The sequence below is a fragment of the Petaurus breviceps genome, unplaced genomic scaffold, assembly GCF_028583685.1.
Source record: "Petaurus breviceps papuanus isolate PSGF00001 unplaced genomic scaffold, PetGlider_PUasm1.0 90847, whole genome shotgun sequence".
In the NCBI taxonomy this organism is placed as follows: domain Eukaryota; kingdom Metazoa; phylum Chordata; class Mammalia; order Diprotodontia; family Petauridae; genus Petaurus; species Petaurus breviceps.
Window position 1 is genome coordinate 66,551 of NW_027187360.1, and position 19,741 is coordinate 86,291.

General features: G+C 42.6%; 1 protein-coding gene across 2 annotated transcripts in view; it reads right to left on the minus strand.

Annotated features, from left to right (window-relative positions):
* GDAP1L1 (ganglioside induced differentiation associated protein 1 like 1) overlaps window positions 1–19,741 on the minus strand; it is a 21,956-nt gene continuing 2,215 nt past the window's right edge. The window contains exons 3-7 of one of the 2 annotated variants that reach the window (XM_069072320.1): window positions 15,864–16,131; window positions 14,780–14,953; window positions 11,280–11,377; window positions 8,391–8,505; window positions 1–356 (exon numbers count right to left, since the gene is read on the minus strand). In XM_069072320.1, the coding sequence (XP_068928421.1) occupies window positions 13–356; window positions 8,391–8,505; window positions 11,280–11,377; window positions 14,780–14,953; window positions 15,864–16,131 (999 nt within the window). In that variant the 3' untranslated portion in view covers window positions 1–12. The remainder of the gene's footprint in view (window positions 357–8,390; window positions 8,506–11,279; window positions 11,378–14,779; window positions 14,954–15,863; window positions 16,132–19,741) is intronic. The other variant, XM_069072319.1, reaches the window with a different exon arrangement.

The window sequence follows — 19,741 nt, forward strand, 5'->3', positions numbered from 1 at the left end:
CACAGCCCAGATCTAGATGTATTTTTTCTTGAGGTACCAGTAAGCAAAGTATCCCATCCCTCCCAAGGAGCCCATAAGGAAGGATGCTCCAAAGAAGGATGGTGGTTTCCGCTTAACCAGCCGGAATGCATTGGGGATGACAGCAGAAAGTAATGTGGTGTGTATGTCCCCGAGGACTTTCCGGAAGGCAAAGCGTCTCTGGACCCTCTCAAAGAATGACTGCAGGTTGGGCCGGCTACCATCTTCCCAGTATTTTTTTGACAGTCCCAAGAATTTGAGGCGGTGTAAGGTGGCCCCGAGGAGGACATCAGCCAGTGTGAAGACACAGCCACAAAGCCACAGCTCACATTTCTGCCCTGTGTAGTAGAAGAAGCAAGATGGTTAAAAAAAAAAAAACAGAATAAAACAAAACAAAAAACCCAAACTCATACTTAGTCACCAAAATAGCCTCTCTTAGTGGTGATATGGTTCTCCCAGAGTCTCGGCCTCAAAATTTGAATACTTCCTTTGATTCCTAGAATATTCTTACTTATGAAACTCCTTGCTCAGACCCTTCAGTGGCTTCCCTTTTTCTAGGCCAAACCTCTTAGTGTGGCATTCAAGGGACCTGACAACCTGCCCAAACACTGATATCTGTTACTGCCCTATAGACCTCAATCATAACAGCCAAGCCAGTCTTCTCTTTGCTTCTTAAATACAGTATGTTCATTCCCTTCTTTGAGGCGTTGTCTAATCCTTACCTGTTACTCAAGGCCCAATTCATTTTATAATTCTTCCAGAAAAATTTCCAACTGCTCTACTCCCTTGTCATCACTCTGTCCTTTGAACTCCAAGGACCTATGGGTTTGAATTTCAGCTCCTATGTCCCTAATTCCTGCCTACCTCTGTGACTTGGAAGAGTCATGTAACTTCTTTTGTGACCTCAGTTTCTCATCTGTAAAATAAGACAGATGAACTATATGACCAGTTCTAAATCCAGTGGTCCTAGTGCTATCTAGAGGTTTGGCACTAATAATAATTTCAGTAATAGCTAACGTATATAGTCCCCACTATGGGCAGCTAGGTGACACAGTGGATAGAGTACCTGCCTGAAATCAGGAGGACCTAAGTTCAAATATGGCCTCAGACACTTATTAGCTGTGTCAACTTGGGCAAGTCACTCAACCTCTGTTTGCCTCAGTTTCCTTATTTATAAAATGGGGGTGATAATAATAGCACCTAACTTCTCACATTGTTGTTAGGATCAGGTGAGATATATTGGTAAAGTGCTTAACATAGTGCCTGGCACATAGTAAGTGCTAAATGCTAGCTATTATTGTTGTGATGATGATGATGATGATGATGATGATGATGATGATGATGATGGCTGACCGAATGCTGGGATGCAAGCTGCAGGAATTGCACTTAAATGGGGACATTGGAGCCAAAGTGGTCTGAGACCCAGGTACTGAACAGAAACCAAATGGAGCCATCCTGGGGAGCTGCTGTGGACTGGATCTTCCCTTGTCTCTCATGGATGCTTCTTGTGGAGAGACAAATAAACTTGATAACCTATCCCTGCATCTTGCCTTAGAACCCTGCCATTTTCTTTTTGTCACTGCAAGTTTCTGAAAATTCAATTAAGAGAACTTTGACTGCCGTAGAAGAGAAAGAATGTTCCAAAGGGAATCCTTAGGCTATCCCAAGAATGCTATTCCAGTGACTTGCCAAGAACTCCATTGAGGAAAAGGCCTTGGTGATAGAATGAAAAAGTGTAATGGAAACATCTCAGAGGATCAAGGTTTAAATTCTGTCTCTGTAGCCAACTACCTGTAGCTGTGTGATCTCTGGGCTTCTTCTTCTTCCTCTTTGAAATGAGGGAGGTGAACTACTAGATAATGGTCTCTAATGTGGGGAATAGGGAATGTGATCAACTAAGCAGAGCACAGTTCTAACCTTTCCTATTTCTGTCAAGGGCAACACCATCCTTCTAATCACCCAAGTTCAAAATCTCAGCATTATCCTTGACTCCTCACTTTCCCCTACCCCACATTTTCAATCAGTTGTCAAACCTTGTCATTTCTACCTCTACAACATCTCTTCCATTTGTTCCCAACTCAGATTCAGGCTATTATCACCTCTCAGACAATAACGATAATTTTAAAATAAGTAAATACACATATATTAGGGGTGTGTATATGCTCAATTCTTTATCTATTTATCTATTATTCATACTGATGGGGCATATGATCAGAAATATTTTGGAGACTACAGAACTAAATGATCCCTAAGGACATTCTAGTGCCAACATTCTAATGCGTTTCCTTGGACTAGCTGTTCATCCATGCATTTATTCAATAAATATTTATCAAGCATCTACTGTGTGCAGGGCACCATGTGGTGCATTGGGCAGAAAACAATTTAGATATGACAAAATCCCTTAGAGTCTCATAGGGTAGAGCTGTAACATATAATAGTACTTAAGTGCATTACAAACTTCGTGAGGTCTGAAGGAAGTCATTATAGGAGTGTGTATTTGATTGGAGAAGGAAGGTTGGGTAGGAATTTTGCACTTGGAAAGAATGAAGGAGAGCTTTGCAAGCCTAGTGAACAGTGTGAGCAAAAGCACAGAGGGCATATGGTGTGTTCAGGAGACAGTAGACCAATTAGTCAGGACAGAATGAGTGGAAGACATTTATTAGATAAGACTGGAAAAGTTATGTAGTTCCAGATTGTTTAGAAGCTTGAACAACAGGTAGAGGCCTTTGAATATCACTAGGAGACAATAGGGAACCATTGAAAATTATTGAGCAGAGGAGTGACATGACTAATATAATAAGATGAATAATATAATAATATTAAGAATAATGTAATAAGATTATTATAACAGTGGACTAGAGAGAACAGACATTGGAGGTAGGAGTACCTGTTAGGAGGCAGGTAAAGTAGTCCAGTAGCATACTATACTATAGTAGTATAGTAGTCCAGGAAGGTGGTAATCTGGGTGGATTCTAGGGTGTTGGCAGTGGGAATTGAGAGGAGGAGATGGGTGCAAAAAATGTTGAAGAGGTAGAATCTATAGGCCTTGACAGAAGTAAAGGATAGGGAAGATAACCCCAAGGTTTTAGTCATGACCAACAAGTGAAAGTGGTATCATAGAATAAGGTAGTGAAGTTAGAAGGAGAAGCAAGGCAAACAACAAATCTTGAGTATGAAGTGTTAGTAGGACACAGCTGAAAGATGTGGATCTGGATTTCAGAAAAAGTCAAGAACTATAGATAGATATTTGGAAATCATATGCAAAGGTGGAAGTTGAAGCCACGCTAGGGAATTAGATTGTAAGAGAGAGAATGCAGAGAGAAGAAAAGAGGGCCAAGGACAGGGACTTAGGCAACACCTAAATTGAGGAATTCAAAAGAGGATAAAGAACCAATGAATAAGACAGAAAAGGAATGGATAGAGCTAGAAGAAGCATCAAGACAGTGTTTGGTCCTGCTAGGGACATGCCCCAAGGAGATGTAAGACAAGAAGAGGTCTTACATACACCAAAATATCCACAGCAACACTTCTGTGCTAGTGCAAAAACTGGAAACAAAAGCAAATCATGAAGTGACTAAAAACATGAATCTACACAAATGATTGAATGAATAGAAAAGCAATCATTAAGTATCCACCATGTGCAAGGCACTGTGCTAACTTCATTGGGTACAAATAGAAAAGCAAGATAGTGCTTTTTCTCAAGAATCATAGGGTCATAGATGTAGAGCCAGAAGGCCATCTTGTCCAACCCCTTCATTTTATAGATGAGGAAACTGAAGTGTAAGATCACACAGGTGGTAAATATCAGAGCTAGGATTTGAACTCAAGCCTCTTTGGTGTCTGGCTGATACTGTACTAGGCTGCCTTTGAAACATTCACAGTCTAACAGGAAAGATAACACATATATGAGGTTTCAGATTATTATTATGATCATAACTTGGCCAAACAAAATAACATATTAAAGAGTCAGGAAAGAATAGGAAAACATGTATGAACTGATAGAGTGGAGTAAGCAGAACCAGAAAAAGAATATATACAATGACTACAAGAATGTAAATGGAAAGAAAAAAATCTCTAATAAAATGTTGGGTAGTTATAATGACCAAACTTGGCTCCAGAATAGAGTTATGAAAATATGCCTTTCTCTCTTCTTTTAAGAGGTAGTGGACTATGGATGTGTAATATTCCATGTATCGTCAGACATAGTTGCTATATTGGTTAGTTTTCTTAAACTCTGTTTATTTGGTTTTTTGAATGATTAAAAATGAATGGTACACAGAGAATAATGGATGGGGACATGGTGGGTGTGAACAGGCTGCAACATAAAGCCAATGGGGAATTTTAAAGAACAGTAGCAAAAGGTGTGAAGGAAATGTATGACAGTAAGAAAAGATGGGCTGACCATGTGTTAAGGGCAAGGAATGAAAAGTGGGATTCCAGAGTGCATCATTGGAGTCCTTGCAGCATCATGAGGAATTGAGGAAAGCCTCCAGCAAATTGGGTAGACTCCTGGTGGTGAATTTACGGGAAGACATCTTCAAGAGTTGCATAGGACTGGAAGGCATGGATGGGTTATGACCTAGGTCATTGGTAGGAACACCCAAATTAATGACAAAAGATTTATTTAAATATTTGAGCAAGAGATTTGTAACAAAAGGTAGGGATTACAGAGTAGGGAAATGAAGAAAATTGGAAATTAAAGTGATGTGAAGAAAAAAGTACCAATTAAAATGAGGAAAAAAAAAGTTAGTACAGAGTCTCTGAGAGAATCTAGTAGGAGGGTCTTCATTCCTGTGTCAAAAGATACAGAGAGGTCAAAAAGGATGGTGGCTGGAAACAGGTCATTGAAAATGATAAATGTCACCTGGGATCTTTAGTAGAGTAAGTTTTACTAGAGTAGAAACCAGAAAACATCAATTTGAGGTCAAGTGATGTAGCAGGAAGAATACCTGACTTAGAATTAGGAGACTGACTTTGACATTTATTCTGTGACCATGGGTAGGTCACTTCTCCTCACTGCATCCTAATCTGTAAAATAGGGATAATAGTATTTGTATAATCTGCCTCGTAGGGTTGGTAGGAAAGCAACTTTATAAAAAGTTGTTTATAAAAAGAAAAGTCTTTAAAGACTTAAGGTGCCAGAGAATCTTGAGTTGTTATAAGCAGACACAGATATTGTTTCCAAAAAGGTTAGCAGAAAAGGAAAGGAGAGGGATAGGATGGTAGAAAGATGGGACAGCAGGATCAAGGGAAGGCTTTTAAAAAATTTTCCAGGACTTGGGAGGTCTGAATATGTTGGTTAACAAGTGGAAAGGAGACAGTAGAGAGAAAAAGAAGACTGCTGTAGCAAGGTCTAGGAAATGGTAGGAGAGAATGTGCCTAGGGAGAGGGATCAGCAGCCTCAGTGAGAACTATGGTAATCTCTTCTTTGATAACAGGTAAAGAAGCAAGGGTGGATTATGAACCTGAGGTTTTGAGTAAAGGAAGAAGAGGGTGGTTGAGAGAGCTTATGTCAGATGGCCTCTGTGACACTCTGGGTTTTCTGTTGTAGGGGTGGAATGGGAGAAGAATTTGAAAGAGAAGAGAAGATACAGTTTGGAACAGATGTTGCAGGAGTAAGATTAAAGAGGCAAAGAGGGGAGAGTAGAATTGTTGGGCAGAAAGTGTCGAGCTGAAATTATGCAACTTGAATTAGTAGTGAGGGAAATCAGCTTGGTTTTGTGATTTTCTCTACTAATACCCTGCAGTGCTGAAGCAGGAGCAGAGAGATTAGATTGTGAGGGTTACCCAGGAACAAGGATTTACAGTCAATGCCCTCCAGCTACTATAGAACAATCTCTCCCTTGTTTTTAAAAAGCCATGACCCCTTCACCCCTAGTCCAGGATCTCACTGTCCTGTTAATTAAGACATTTTTTTCCCTTACATATAATGGAAATTCCTTCTCCTTATGCTAAGAACCCATTTTTCAGAATGTTGATGACCATGGATAACAGCTATTCTTCATCTTCCCTGTGAGAAGCCTTCATTCTCCTGAACAATGAACCTTGGTTGACAGGCAGCCTAGGGCAGGTGCTGGTGCCTAGTTTATCAATGTCTTCAAAAGAGCTACTGGAAAGAATAAAGGAAGAGAAAGGTAAGGAAAGACCCAAGAGGATCCTCAACAGCAGTACCTGCCAGTCTCCCAGAAAGGCATGTAGATGTCAGTCTTTGGTTCTTGATCTATGCTGTTATAGTCACATCTGTTATATGGCTGAAAAGAATCTGCATCATTCTTCCCCATCCCCTCTTGTAGATGTGTGCCCCATTACTACTACTTGATTAGAAGATTAGAATCCTATATTGTAGCCTCTGTTTATTGTGTTATTTTGGGTTTCTTACCAAGCCCTAATTCTCTTCTCCTTTTGCCCACCTTATACCCATCTTACATCTGTAAAATGAAACAGAACAGGCAATTAATATGATAGGAGAAATCATTGAGTGGAAGTCTAAGAATCATAGTATCACAGATCCAAAGGTAGAAGGGACCTCATGGGTCATCTAGTCTAACCTCCTTATTTTACAGATCAAGAAACTGAAACCCTGAAAGATCACTCAATCAACAAACATTTATTAAGTGCCTGCTGTGTGCCAGGCACTATGTTAAGTGTTAGAGATATGAAAAGAGGCAAAAGACAATCCCTGCCTTCAAGGAGCTCACAATCTAATGTAGGAGACAACAAACAAATATATACAAACAAGCTGCTTATAGGATAAATAGGAAATAATTAAAAGATGGAAGGCATTAGAATTAAGAGAAGTTGGGGAAGGCTTCTTGTACAAGATGGAATTATAGTTGGGACTTAAAAGAAGCCAGGAAAGCCTGGTGGATATGAGGAGGGAGAGCATTCCAGGCATGGGGGACAGCCAGAGAAAACACCCAGAGCAAGGAGATGGAATGTCTTGTTCATGGAACAGCCAGGAGGTCAGTATTACAGGATCAAAGAGTATGTGTTGGGGAGTAAAGTGTAACAAGACTGGAATGCTATGAGGGGGTTAAGCTATGAAGGACTTTGAATGTCAAACAGAAGATTTTGTATTTGATCCTGGAGGTGACAGGAAGCTACTGGAGTTTGTTGAATAAGCGTGTAACATGATTGTACCAACATTTTAGCAATATCACTTTAGTGCCTGAATGGAGGATGGACTGGAGTGGAAAGAGAATTGAGGTGGGTACAGCCACTAGCAGGCTATTGCGGTAATTCAGGCTTGAAGGGATGAGGGCCTATACCAGGGTGTTGGCAACATTAGAAGGGGGAAGCACATTTGAAAGAAGTTACAAATGTGAATTTGACAGGCCATGGAAACAGATTGGATATGGGGGGTAAGAGACAGTGAGAATTTGAAGATAATACATAGGTTTCCAGTTTTGGGGACTGGGAGGGTAGTGTTGCCCTCAACAGCAATAGAGAAGGGAGGAGTGGGGGAAAGGGTTTATAGGAGAAGATAATGAATTTGGTTTTTGACATGTTGAATTTAAAATGCCTACTGGACATCCAGTTAGAGATGAAGTAACTTGCTCATGGTCATAAAAGTAGTGGCAGAGGTAAAATTTGAACCCAGTTCCTTTGACTCTAGAGTTAGTGCTATTTCCTTTACAATTAGTAGTCTGTCAAGGGTTCAGGAAGGAGATGAGAACCAAGTGTGAGCTTGAAGAATAGGTGCACTTTGTGAAGGAGGGAGGAAAACATTTTAGGTTAGGAAACATCATAATACCAGGCATGGAGGTGGGAATAAACCTGGTGTGTGTGAAGAACAATGAAAATATAGGCTTGGCTGAAAGGAAGAGCTTAGGACCATGAATTCCAGCTCTGACATTCTATGTTCTGTATTCTAAGGGTCCTTCAAATTCTAATTCTGATGTTCTTTATTCTGGGTTCTAGTGTGTCTTCCAGGTTTGACATTCTATGTTATAAGAGACCTTCCAATTCTAATATCGTTGGAGGTCTAAAATACTATTTTCTATGTTCTAAGGTCTCTTTCAGCCAGGTAGAAGAATTCAGACTTGTGGTAGGAAATGGGTGAGTCTTTATAGGATGTTTATCAGGGGAATAGAAGATGAAAGTACTGTCTTAGAAAGATGCTTTGGAAGACTATTCAGGTTAGATGGAGGATAGGTGGAGAGAGACTGGCAGGAGACCAAGGCTTTCTGTGCTTTGAGAAAGGACTTAGTGGACTTAGTGTTAAGGACTTAATATATTTTGAAGAAGAACACACAAAGGCAGACTTGAACTAAGGGGAATTCTGAATCTGTTTTCTATGGGCTTTAAGAAACCAGTGCTGTTTCTTTTCTATTTCCCCACCTCAACCCCATTTCCACATACCCTGAACTTACCCTCATATTCCAACTTCCTCTTCTCCAGTTCAGCTTCAATTTGGTCCAGTACCATGGCCAGTTCCCCAAGAATTTTCTTCAGGTAGTTGACATTGTCATGTTCCAGGATCTTGGCCTGAGGATAAGCAGAACTAAGCTGAAAGAAGTAAATCAGGGAAGTCCCAAGGACCTGGATTTCCCCATTCCCTCCATATTCCGAAAGACCACTCCACCTGTCCTCATCTGAACTTGACAGGGTGGGGACAATAAGAACCAAGAAAGTAGTATATAATAGTGGAAAGAGATTTGGACTGAAAATCAGAAAACCTGAGCTTCTGGTCCAATACTGCTTCTTACTAGCTACATCACCTTAGGTAAATAAATCCCTTGGGGGATTTGGCCTCTTTGGCCTCAGTTTTCCTTCTGAAAAATGAGAGAGTTGGATTAGCTAATCTTTAAATGGATAGCCAAGTAGATAGAGCATTGGAACTAGAGTCAGGAAGACACAATGATTTCATTCAAATCCAACCTTAAACTCTTTCTAGCTGTGTGACCCTGGGCAAGTTACTTAATCTGTTTGCCTCAGTTTCCTTATCTGTAAAATGTGGATCATAATAGCATCTACCTCCCAGAGATATTGTGAGGATTAAATGAAGTATTGTAAAGTACTTTGAAAACACTATGTAAATGCTAGTTATTGTGATAATAATAATAATAGCAGCTAACATTTATATAGTGCTTGCTATGTACCAGGCACTGTGCTAAGTGCTTTACAATTATCTCATTTGATCCTCACAACAACCCTGGGAGATAGGTGAAATTATTTTCCTAATTTTACATATGAGGAAACTGAGATGAACAAGAGATAAAGTGTCTGAGGTCAAATTTGAACTCAGACTCCAGGCCCAGCACTCTACCTACTGTGCCACCAGTTCTAATATTCTGTGTCCTAAGGTTCTTTCCAGCTCTAACATTCTATGTTCTAGATTTCTTCCAGTGCTGATAACCTATGTTTGATATTCTTAGGTCCCTTCTAGCTCAGGCATTCTCTAGTTCTCTGCTGCTTTGGTATATCTGTCCTATTCACTATTGATTTATTGTGCAATTAATATGCACCCAGTGTGGTACTAGTCATTAAGGTGCTGGGGTAAGAATAGAAGGAGGAGACAAAACCTATGAAAATTGTAAAGTCTAGTCGGGAAGTTAAGGCGAACATGCATAAAATAATTAGAGAACATGTGTATTTTTTCTTCTCAAACTAAGTTATAAGCTCCTGATGCCAAAGATTATATAATTTGTTTCTTCTGTTTTCTCCTCAAAACCTAACTCAGGTTTGGGTACATGCTCAGCATCAATAAGAAATTATTAGTTAATGCATCAATCAGTGAATGAGTGAACGAATGGACAGGTACCAGGAGACTGAAGGAATGTGAGCCAAAATCTCCTTAGAGGCAAGCTTGGTCTGATTCATGTCAGAGTGGGCTTTGGAAGGCACCATAATGATAATGTGTTGCCCAGAGGATCATAGAATTAGAACTAGGAGGAACCTTAGAAGCCACAAATCCGCGCCCCCCCTATTTTACAGATAAAGCAACTGACATCTAGCAAGGCTAAGTCATTTGTCATACAACTAGTAAGTATTGGAGCTGACATTTGAACCCAGGTCTTTCTGATTCCAAGTCCAGTGTCCACTTCGTCACGTGGTCCATACTCATTTCATTAACTCAAGCATCCATGATTTTATAATTGCTCCCTCCACAGACACAGATGGTGACCTGCCCATGCTGTAGGAAATAGTTTCATGAGATACTGTGGCCAAAAACATTCACCTGGTGGCTAGTCTTCAGCTCATGAGCCTCTCTGTACTAAGTCCTTGGGTGATAGACACAAAGTCCATCACTTGTCTATATGTAAGGCTTTTTCACGTTGGAAGGACCTGCCAGTGTTTGTACATCTCTACCATAGACTTCAAGAACTCAAGATCACCTCCACATCACGGTGAGGCATTTAACAATAACAACAACTAGCATTTTAAGGCTTTCAAAGTGCTTTACAAATGTAATTTTTTATCCTCACAGCAGCCTTGGAAGGTAAGTGCTGATTTTTCCATTTTACAGATGAGACAGACAGAGGTAAAGTGACCTACCCAGGGCCATACAATCATCTGAAGCTGGATTTTAACTCAAGTCTCCCTGACTCCAGATCCAAAACTCTCTCTGCCATACTACTTGGCTGCCTCTAATAAATTCTGATCAAGATCTTTAAGGAAGGTTTACTACCCATAATTCCCCAGAGCCTCTTCCATACTTTGATGATGAGGGATCAAACACACACCAAAGTGGCTCAATATCTTCACAATTAGACTCCTAGAATGTTATGACTAGAAGGGACCTTAGAACGTAGAATATTAGAACTAGAAGGAAGCTTAGAGATCACTTTGTAGAATCCCCCAATTTTACTAAGGAAAAAACAGACCTTTCTCTGTTTTCTCTGGTCCAATACTGCTTCTTATTAGCTACATCACCTTGGGTAAATCCCTTCCCCACTTTGGCCTCAGTTTTCCTTCTGAAAAATAGGAGTTGGATTAGCTAATCTTTAAATTGATAGCCAAGTAGATAGAGAAAGGAAGTCACTTGTCTAAGGTCACACAACTTTTTACTCCCAGAACTGATATGTCTGCTAACCACCCTGATTCCCCCTTCCCAACAATTTAGGCAGCAGTTTCATTTGGAGGACTTTGAATTCATTTGAGTCACTGCTAATTTTCCAGAAGTTTAGACCACTCATCACAGAATCTTCCTGGCCTAGATATTTCTTTTCCTCTAAGGACAGAGCAGGATTATCTGTGGGTGTATATGTGTGTGTGGGGGGGGGGTAGTTCTAGGGGGAGTGGGGCTTCAAGCAACTCACCATGAGTTTCTTCTGTTTGGAAAGGTAGGGCTCTGATAGTTGAGGCTCTTCTTCATGGTCCAGTTTCATTAGGTCAGTGCTGGCATTCGCCAAGTGTCCTAAGAAAAGAAGGCAAGGCAGATCCTGTCCCCTCACTCCCTCCAGCATCCCCCATACAGATAATACTAAGAAATCATGGTTTTGATGTCATTTTAAGGTTTCAAAAAGAGATTATGCCACATTATCCCTGTGAAGCAGGTAGCACAGGTATTATTGTTCTTATTTTACAGAAGAGGAAATGGAGGCAGACAGAGAGAAAGTGACATAAGTGAAAGATTTGAGGATATTTAGCTTGGAGAAGACATAGGAGGAATATGACTGCTGTTTTCAAGTATTTGAAGGTCTGGCAGGGAGGAGGGAATGGGATTGTTCTTTGTCCTAAAGGGCACACGTAGAGGGAAGTCAAAAGAGGCAGGTTTGGGACTCCATGTAAGGAAAAGCTGAGAGCTCTGGAATTGTAATGGGCTGCCTTAGAAAGCAGTGCTCCCCCACTTTGGAGGACTCTAAGCAGAGGCTGAATGCTGGGGATGTTGTAGACTGGATTCTTGCCCAGGTATTGGTTGACCTAGATGACCACTCAGAAATTTGGTGATGCCATGGCTTGTCCAGGCTCATACAGGTATTTAATCTAGATGATCAGGAAAGAGGTTCCATGGCAGAGTCCCAGACCTACTCTCTGGACACTTTCTTTTTTTCTTTTTTTTCATTAGACCCACATTCCTATGTGCCACACACACAGTGCTAAGTGCTTTATAATTATTATCCCATTTGATTCTCACAACAAACCTGGGAGGTAGGTGCTATATTGTCTCCATTTTACATGTGAAGAAAGTGAGACAAACAGAGGGTAAGTGATTTGCCCAGAGTCACACAGCCAGTAAGTGTTTGAGGTCAAATTTGAACTCAGGTCCTCCTGACTCCAGACCTTGCAGTCTACCTGGCACCACTTAGTTGCTTCCTATGTCTATATAGTAGATACCTGCCTGTCTCCCTGGTCCTCCTAAATTGCCTGACTTGGAGTAAGGGAATCTAGCTTTCATCCTGGAACCCAGTTGTGTGACTCTGGTAAGTCACTGGACCTCTCTGATCCAGTTTCCTTGGTGTTCTCTATGATGTGAGTACTTTCTTCAGTGGTAGAGACTGCAGCCAGCGTAAAGTACTATATAAATATGAGTTATAATAGATAACAGGAGTAATAATCATAATAGAAATAAAGAACAAAATCCCTTCACATCCCAGAGACCATTGGTGATTCCATAGAACTTCATACTAGAACTTTACTAATTAAGAGAAGAAATAACAGAAAATAGACTTGGGCTCGATCCTGTCCTCCACCCTTGCCCCCATGCATGGATATGCAGCTAACTTCTTTCTACTCCTCCTTCCAACCTATAGAAGAACCCAGTGAGACACATTGTTCTCACTTCCCAGTCACTGGAGACCACAGATCATTAGAGGGGAAGGAAGGGTGGGAGATTTTAGAATCAAGAGACCTAAGAGATTAATTAGTCCAACTCCCTTACTTTACTGATGAGGAAATGGAGGGCTAGTGTGGGGAAGGACTTCCTCAAGGTTACCCAGGTAGGAAGTACCAGGGTTTGCATTCGAACCCAGGGCCTCTGACTCAAGCCCAGGACTCTTTCCACTGTGCCCTGGGTCTCAAAATGTCTTCCTAAAGAAGATGAGAGGCAGACTTCAGGTGAAGTGATTATGTCAAATCTATCTCTTAAGCATCATTTCTTTATACCTCATCCCCGCTTAGCTTGCAGTGGTTTCCTTTATTCTGCCTCTCTGCTGGTATTACCCTTCATTCTCTTTCCCCATGTTAGCCAGAGGAAGTCTTTCTCTGTCTTCCCTCACTCCCCTCCTTCTTCTCCATCCCTTCCTCACTTAACCTCTCTTTTCTTCTTCATCTGATGGACCAGAGTAGGTGGAGCAGAAAGAGAGATTGGCTAACCAGATTGAGAAGGAAGAGCAGGAAGAAGCAGGAGCCAGCATCATGAAGGGAGAGCAATTCTGGGGAAGGTAGATGAAAGGAGATATATAGAAATATAGATATGTATATATGTGTGTGTCTATTATATATAGTATAGAACCAGAGGGTACTTTAGAGACTATCTAGTCCAATCCTCTCATTTCCTATTTTACATATGGGGAAACTGAGGCCCAGCAGGGTTAGTGACTTGCTGAGGGTTTACCAGTAGTGAGCAGTCTGGCTAGTATTTAAGCCCAGGTCTTCCAGGACTAGTTCTCCAAGGCTCAAAATATTACAATGTATTTCCAGTCCAGGATGGGGTGGGAAGGAGTGGTGAACATATAAACACTTAGTGTCTGAAGAGTATGGATTTAAGCCAGAAGAATCTCAAGGTGTATTTGCAGGCAGCACTAACAAGAAGGGGAGATTTAGGAAGGAGGGACTTTTTATGGGAACCCTTCAAATTAGAGAACTAGACAACTAAGGGCCACTTGTTTGTTCTCAAGATCAAAACCCAAATGCTCAGCAGTTAGGAGGGAACTGGAGATACGTGGTTTATCAGGATCCCAAAGTCTGGAATGTTCCTTGGGGGAGGGGGCTGTTCCACATGTGTGGGTCCTGCTTCTGGGGAATGTCAGGGTTCTGCTGCCTTCTTAGCTTGGCCTCACCCTACCTAGCCTGCTGCAGGCTCTAGGGAGCATCTCCCCATCTCCTGGTGCCTGGCTATATTAAGCTTCATCAATGTTTCATGAATGTTTGAAGGTCAAAAGCAACATCTTCTCTTTGGTCAGTCACTTGGGGCAGACACTGGCCCCCACTCAGGGCTCCTCAACATAGTCCTGGCAGGGGAAGGAAAAGAAAGGAAAATCACGGGGGAGGAAGGCTCCCTTTGGAATGGTCCAGTGATTGATTAGAGGTATCAAACTCTACCAGGAGCTTGGCACTGTAGGTCCCAAGGTAACTGATCAGCTTCCATGGCCAAGGTGACTTGCCCTCCTCAGCACCTGCCCTGCTGCTGGGGGTGGAGGGATATGTTTACTCTCAACTTCACATGTTCCACCTGGCTTTCTACAATTGGTCCTGGTAAAAGCAGCAGCAGCTTTGGTTGGGGAGAGGGGGTGGGGAGGGAAATGGGGATGCAACCGATGTCTGGGGACAACACAGAGGGTCTGGTATTTGTTTGGGGAGGACAAAGGACCTGGAATTGGAGAAAACAGTACAGAGGGCAGAAAGATTTTTTTTTTGGAAGTACAATAGAGAAAGGGAAAGAGGGAGAAAGGGTTAGGAATAGAGGGAAAAGAAACTGAAGGGTTGGAAAATGAAAGAAGAGTAAAAAGAGATGGAGAGAAATGTGTCAGCAGAGAAGAGGAGGGGATTCAGAGAAAGAGAGAGGTGGGTAGGGAGAAGAAACAACCAGATGGAAAGAAGTGGTGCTCAAAATCCTGGCTACTCCTGCTGGGCTAGGCTTGCTGAGCTGGCCACTTACTTCGAATCTCGGCCGTGGCATACTTAGGGATCATGGAGTCAGTGGTGAGCTCAGGGTGAAGGATGCAGCCGTGGGTGTAGGCGTCCATGGGGAGAGAATCCAGCAGCTCACGATACTGCAGTACCCGGGTGTGAAGCAGGCTGCCAGCCTCGGGTATCAACTGAGCCACATGTTCTGGGATGGGCAAAGAAAAAGAGGCAGGGCTGGGTATGGTCCATGAAGATGGGGATTTCAGAAGCCTTCTCTAGTCCCCAATCCTGTTCCAGGGGAATGAGGAATTACAGACCCAGCGTGCATGTCTGAGGTACATAGTCTCAGTCCTGGATCTGGCCTTTTTTTCCCTTATGCAAAACCCACTCCCTCTGAAACACAATCACTTGGGAGAGAGTTGGACTCCTCAGGACTCTCTCAGCATCCCTCAGCATCAGAGTGGGAAAGGACTTCTAGAGGCATCTATACCAACCCCCTCATTTTACAAAGGAGGAAACTGAGGCACAGAGCAGGGAAGTGTGTTGCTCATGACCCTGATACAGTCAATCAGTAGCAGATTGGGACCTCTAAATTCTAGGCTAAAGCATCTCACATCACACAGACACCCTTGCTTGCTTGTGAGTCCCTTACCCTGGTGCCTTTGAGGAGTCCTTGATACAAAGATGACCAAAGGCTCTTTTCTCTGAGAAACTCTTAGACCTAAAGTCATAGCATTTAGAGCTAGAAAAGTCAGAAAACTAGAAAGAAATACTCTCCTTCAGGGCTTCTTGACCTTTTCTTGTGCCATGGGCCTCTTGGGCATTCTGGTGAAGCCTATGTGCTCCTCAAAATAATGTTTTTAAATATATAAAATAAAATTCATAGAAATAATATTGAAATGCAGTTATTAAAATATGTATATTTTACAATAAAGTTCTCTGACCCCAGGTTAAGAATTCTAGTCCAACCTTTGCATTTTGCCCAATGTAGAAATTGAAGCCCGGGGGGGAGAAATAACTTTTTCCATAGGTATATAGTTAGTAAGTGCCAGACACCTTGGTGTTACCCATGCTCCTATGCCTGCCCCCTGCCTTTTTGCCCCAGGTAACCATACCTCCAATGAAAGTGCGTTCCACATAGTCAATGATCTGGTCATAATCACTGATGATGTTGTCTCGGTGAATGATGACAGGCACCTCTTCACCCAGGTTCAGACGCATGAACCATGGTTCCTTAGGCTCACTCAGAGGTAGGCTGACATCCCGCTCATCACAGGGTAGCCCCTTCTCTGCAATCACCAGCCGTACCTGGGTGGGGGTTGGGGTGGAGGGGCTCAGAGGGGACAGGGGCATGGGAGGAGCCCAGACACACACAGGGGGAAACTCTGTTCAGGGGGAGATGGGGGGCATGTGGGGAGGGAGATAACACACATAGGGTATAATACTAGTTTGGGGGATTCGAGCTGGGAGTAACCTGGCAGGGACCTAGGTCCCTGAACACTCTGTTCATCCTCCTGAGGGTGGGCCCCATCAGCTACAACAAGGGGTTCTCCACCAGGTTCTTTTGTCTCATAGCTACAGAACATTAGTGCTGGAAGGGACATTAGGACATAGAACAAAGACTATCAGAGCTGGAAGGAACCTTAGAGATCATCTGATTCAACTCTCCCATTTTACAGGAGGAAATAGAGGATGGAAGAAGCTAAGCCCAAGGCTGAATGCTCATTAATCAGAGCCTGAACTCCTCTTGTTTCATGCCAGGTGGGAGGAGGCTTGTTCTGTCTGCAAGCCTGGATGTAAATGTCTGCCAGTGGCAGCACTGTGGGGCAGTGTGAACTCTACGTGGGTGGGGATCTCTGTGCTTCCACGTGCGTGTGCTTAGGCACCTACATATGCACACTCTACAGCACGACATAAACACAGCTGTGTGTGATGTGTGAGCTCATGTACATCTAGGACTTTTTGCTTGTCTGTATATACAGTAGCCCAGAGCATATGAGGTAGCCTTCCTTGCTCATCCTCCTCAGTACTTGGTGGTGAGGGCTGGGAGAGTTGGGAGACAGGCTTTAAGTTCCTCCTGAGTTCTGTCCTGGAATGATATTCAATACTTTCCAATGTGGCTCAGTCTCCTCTTCCTCCATGGTAGTCCCAGCACCATTGGACAGGAAAGCAGCATTTGGCCCTTTAGAGGGCCACAGCATTAGTTTTCTATTCCAAGGGAGGAGGGAACCCAAGCAATACCACACACAAAGAGCAGATACCATAATTGATACAGATGGAAACATCCTAAACTGGGGGTCAGAAGTCCTGGATTCACTACTGGATCCCCCACTGACTCACTGTGTTACCCTGGACTATTCCCCTCACTTTCCTTGGGCTTCAACTGCCCCATCTGTGAAATGGGATAGTTGGACTGGAGCTTTGACATTCACTCAGGGACTTAGTCCCTCTCAGGGCTGTGGTTTACTCATCACAAAATGAGGGAGTCAGGCTAAATAGTGTCTAAGCTCCCTTTTAACTCTGAAATCCTTTGCTTCTCACATACATTAGACTTTTGGAAATGAGGAAGGTTGGGGCGGGGAGGGAGAAGGAGATACTGATGTTTTATTTAGGGAGAGTGACTTAGGGTAAATGTTGTTATGGGTGTGAGGTTGCAGAAGCTACCAAGGAGAATAATGAGTTGAGCTGTGGGCCAAGGGGCTAGGAAGTCTAACTGGGGGTGGGGAAGGGCCATCAGGTTCATTTGCTCAGCTCTGCATCTTTGTTGTGTGGAGTCAGGGTGAGCCTTAAATGGGAGTTGGAGGGGCTCCTGGCTCCTATCCCTAGATACCACCCCTACCAAGGTGGAAAGAGCCCTGTACTCTGAGTTAAAAGACCTGGTTATAGGATTAGTTCTGCCGCTTACTATACCTTGGGTGAGTCACTTATCTTTGGGGGCTTCAATTTCCCCAACTGTAAAAGGAGAGGATTGAACAAGATTATGGCTGACATCCCTTCCAGCTCTAAGTTTCTCCATAACCTGGCCCCTTCCCACCTTTCCAGTCTTCTTATTCCATACACTCCCAGCCCCATCCCACATTCTCTGCTATCCACTAACACTGGCCTCATTGTGTTCTTTCTACTAGATGCTCCAGGATTTTCTCTTGACTCCATCTCTCAACTCCAGGCATTTTCATTTACCATCTCTCTCTTGCCTAGAACACTTTCCTTCCTCATCTTTTCCTCCCAATTTCCTTGGCTTCTTTCAAGTCTCAGCTAAAATCCCACCTTTTGCTTTCCTTCTGTGGATTATCTCCAATTTATCTTGTGTATATCTTCTTTATTCATAGATATTTGTATGTCCTTCCCCCCCCCCCCCATTAGACCATGAGCTCCTTGAGCTCAAGGTCTGTATTTTGCCTTTTTTTCTCAGCATCTGGAATGGTACCTATGCATAATTAGCACTTAATAAATACTTATTTGGAAACTGCTCTGAGTTCTAAAATCCCCTGGCTCTAATTCAACTCAACAGGCATTTATTAAGCACCTACTGTGTACAAAGTAGTGGTGATACAAACAATCCCATCTCTCACATTCTATGTTTTATATTCTGAGATCTTTTCCAGTTAAAACATCTATGATTCCGTGACTATCATTCTAGATAGTCTCCACTATTAGTGACTCATTCCTTTGGCTTAAGCATCACTCTCTCCAGGATCCTCTGGCAAGCTTCAAATCCTTCCTACCCTTACCCCAGGGAGAGAATATTCATTCCCTGACTCTTTAGAATGACTGAGTGTCTCATTCTTTTTTTGTGAAGAAAAGGACACCTGAAAGCACTGTGTTGGGGATCCAAAATGATAATATATCACATTTCTGTAGGGATTAGTATATACCTTAGGGTAGCATTCCTATGAACCTTAAAGACTGTCCAGTCTTTCACTGAAAGTGAAAAAAACTATTGGTGAATGGTTAGAAAGACTCCAAACCATTATTAACCTGTGCCCTAATGGGATTAGAATGATCAGAGTTTAAAACTTGAAGGGTCTTTAGAGAACATTTAGTCAAACCCCCTTATTTTACAAATTAGGAAACTGAGGCCCAGAGAGGTCCCTTGATCTTTTCAAGGTCACACAGCTACTAAGAGGCGGAATCAGGATTTAAACTTAGGCCTTCTGACTCCAAGTTCTCTTTCTGCAACATACCAAAGCTGCTTCCTCAAGTTTATGCTTTTTAAATAGTGACAGCTCTGAAATGAGACAGTTCAGGCATTGAAAAGGCAAGGAGAAAGGGAATTCAAGGGTAGGAGCTCTAATCACTGTGAGTTTATAGCTGAGGATACAGGCAAAGGCCAACCCAAGGGCTGGTCATCCAGGAGTTTGATTAAGGTTGAAAAGTATCTGTAGGGACAGAAAGGCTTAAGGAAAGTAAGGGGCTCCTTAGGGGACTGGGGATCACAGGAACTGACACCTGTCAGAGTTCATTGTTCCCCATATTCAAAGTCAGAGTTAAGAGGTCTTGGCTCCTTTCTCTGCTAAGCCTCTCCTCTAGCTCTGACCAAGGTGCTGAACATAAGGATTTTTCTTCTTCCCTCCCACTTTCCTTCCTAGAACTCCCCAGGATCTGACTTATAGTCAGCAACTGATAATGTTCAGTCATTTCAGTCACGTCCGACAATTCGTGACCCCATTTGGGGTTTTCTTGGGAAAGATTCTGGAGTGAGGAGGATCTCAAGTCCCGCCTTCACTCCCTAGAACCACACTGAGTTACAGCCTCTCACCAACCCAGCCCCAGCTCTTGGAGGAATATCTACCTAAAAGGACATGGAGAAGTAAGATATTATGGAAAGAGTAGCAGACTAAAGTCAAGAGATCTGGGTTCTAATCCTGGCTTAACTACTAACCTGATGTATGACCTTGGGCAAGTTAATTTCCCTCCTCAGTACCCTGATCTATAAAATTGAGAGGGTGTGTGTGTGTGTGTGTGTGTGTGTGTGTGTGTGTGTGTGTGTGTG